Below are 2,252 nucleotides of genomic sequence, written 5' to 3' on the forward strand. Positions count from 1 at the left end.
CCCCGCCCCTCCCGTCTCTCTGATAAACGAGGAGCGTTCAATCCTTTGTAATTGCGTGGGATTCTATATGCGACACCCTATATAGTTTTACGTATCGATATTTTTTGTATCTACTTTAAACGTCCTCGCAACAGCTAAGTATACGTGCACGATGCACCAATTGTCAACATGTATATACGATAACGTTTCCCGGGGTCTTTTCTATTTGTATACGGCAATTTTCCTCCAGTGTGAAGTGCTGCGCGAAGCGTGGCTTGTTATGTTGCTTTATATTTTTCTTTCGCACGAGACATCAGAATGACTGATAATGCAGTCCAAGATTATAGTTAGACTTGATTATATTATCGAGATATTTTCGATTTAATTATCGTGCGCGAGGAATGGGGGGAAATGACGGAACTGATAGTAGACTGAGATTTAATTTTTTTTTCAAATTTCTCAAAATTATTATTATCACGATCAGACGGTTATGACTCGTTTTATCATTGCGTGCATTTTCATCGTCATTGCTATGACTGCGCGTCTCTTAAGAACTAGAATCTAAAGTTTGCATGTCCTACGCACATCCTTCACAGTTATCATATTTGGTTATTCGTGAATTTTAGAAAAAAATTTTTAAGTAAAAAAAAGTTCGTCTATGTCGATATAATTTATATGTATAAATCATTATCGGTGATAGTCATTACCATTTCCCACTGATGAAGTTGTATTGAAACCGGCGCAGTCTTCACGTGGCTTGGGTATCGGTTTTGTATATTCCGATGAAAGCATTATTAATTATTTCAGCAAGATGTTACCGAGACGGTATGGCATACGTAAAATATCCTGCAGTTATGCAATGTGTTTTTGATCGAGTACTTATGTGATTGTTATATGCATACGCATAAAGTCATATTCATACTCCCCTGTGACGAGGAAGTGTGTGCCTCCTCGTGTTTACAAGAATACAGAGTCAAGAAGTCGCACAACTACTGTGATTTCTCGACTATAAAAATGCGATAAGATTTAGTTAATTTTTTTGCGATTTTAAACACGCGCACTGACGCTTTGCTGTCGCACGAATTAACCGCCAAGGCACGCGCCCGACGTGTAACAGACTGAATCATTTTTCTGCCGTATTATATTGCTAGTCCGAGACGCACCAACATGGAGCCAACTTATCCTTTACGTATTTTAAATACATGTTTCAACGTACTCACACGCGTTCACTCGATGAGAATCATCCAATGAGAATCACCGAGCAGAAAAAAGGAAGAAAAACAGTCGGTAAGAATATTCTCGAATCATTGCCCCCTGGGGACATGACTGAGGAAGTAGTAAGCAAGTAAGTACTACTGAGGAAATAATAAAGCAAGACGAGTTCACAGACCGCTGTAAATATGTATTTGATTTATTTTTTGTCCCTTCACCTCTTCGCCTAGTTTCCTCTGACTTCTCTACTCCTATCTACTTTCATTTGTCTGTCTAAATATTTGATATCATATCTCACGGTTTTTGAACATTCGCAGCACATCTGGCGCATGCGCATCAACTATAGGTGTAAACCGTTACGAGCACGAAACACGATATTTTTGACCTTCTGCTCGTCGCCGACTGATTGCCTGATGACGAATTTAAAGATAATTATAATCGGGCAGATTTGCTACTTTTATGAGTAGCTACTTGCTTGCATGCTTTATTTATCTGTTTGCATTCATGTTAGTAAATATTAGGCAGTAAGTGACTCCCACTTTTATCCATTACCTGAAACATTTCATTGGTATTAATATTCTGTTTGATCTGTTATCACACGCCCTCACATAAAGTGCAATCGAGGCGATCAACTGACTGCGTAATTTGTATGATTTCTTTTTTTTTTATGATTTGTGTTCGATTAATTGTCGATATCGGAAAGCTAACTCTCTGGTAACTTGAACGACGCCGGGCGTTGACGTGAAATAATGAGACGACCTTGGTATTCGTTACCACGCGCCTGAGGCTATGTCATATATTATGTTGAAGAATTACAGCAGACTTTACAAAACGGCTTTTGATAATTTAGGATGTGAGAAGGAGTCTTTGATTCAGTTTAGAAATACGTCTCTCATTGTGATTTACTACGTCTTGAAGGTAGACGCCAATTGTGAATGGTTTGACGTGTATATAAATCATTCTTCAAGTACACATGTATATTTCGACCTCAAAATGGGTGTTTGGAGGAGCAAGATTCGTATACGTTAGTGGTGAACATACAAGAATCACCCCCCCCCCCC

General features: G+C 38.8%; 1 protein-coding gene across 4 annotated transcripts in view; it reads right to left on the reverse strand.

The window, feature by feature from the left end:
• LOC107264760 (alpha,alpha-trehalose-phosphate synthase [UDP-forming]) overlaps nt 1–2,252 on the reverse strand; it is a 19,431-nt gene that overhangs the window by 15,917 nt on the left and 1,262 nt on the right. The window contains exon 1 of one of the 4 annotated variants that reach the window (XM_015733359.2): nt 687–1,127. The exons of 1 other annotated variant lie outside the window; for it this stretch is intronic. In XM_015733359.2, the coding sequence (XP_015588845.1) occupies nt 687–771 (85 nt within the window). In that variant the 5' untranslated portion in view covers nt 772–1,127. Of the gene's footprint in view, nt 1–686; nt 1,136–2,252 lie in introns of those variants that run through there. 2 more of the 4 variants (XM_015733361.2, XM_015733364.2) reach the window with 2 other exon arrangements.

This window comes from Cephus cinctus, unplaced genomic scaffold, assembly GCF_000341935.2.
Source record: "Cephus cinctus unplaced genomic scaffold, Ccin1 Ccin1_scaffold0191, whole genome shotgun sequence".
In the NCBI taxonomy this organism is placed as follows: Eukaryota; Metazoa; Arthropoda; class Insecta; order Hymenoptera; family Cephidae; genus Cephus; species Cephus cinctus.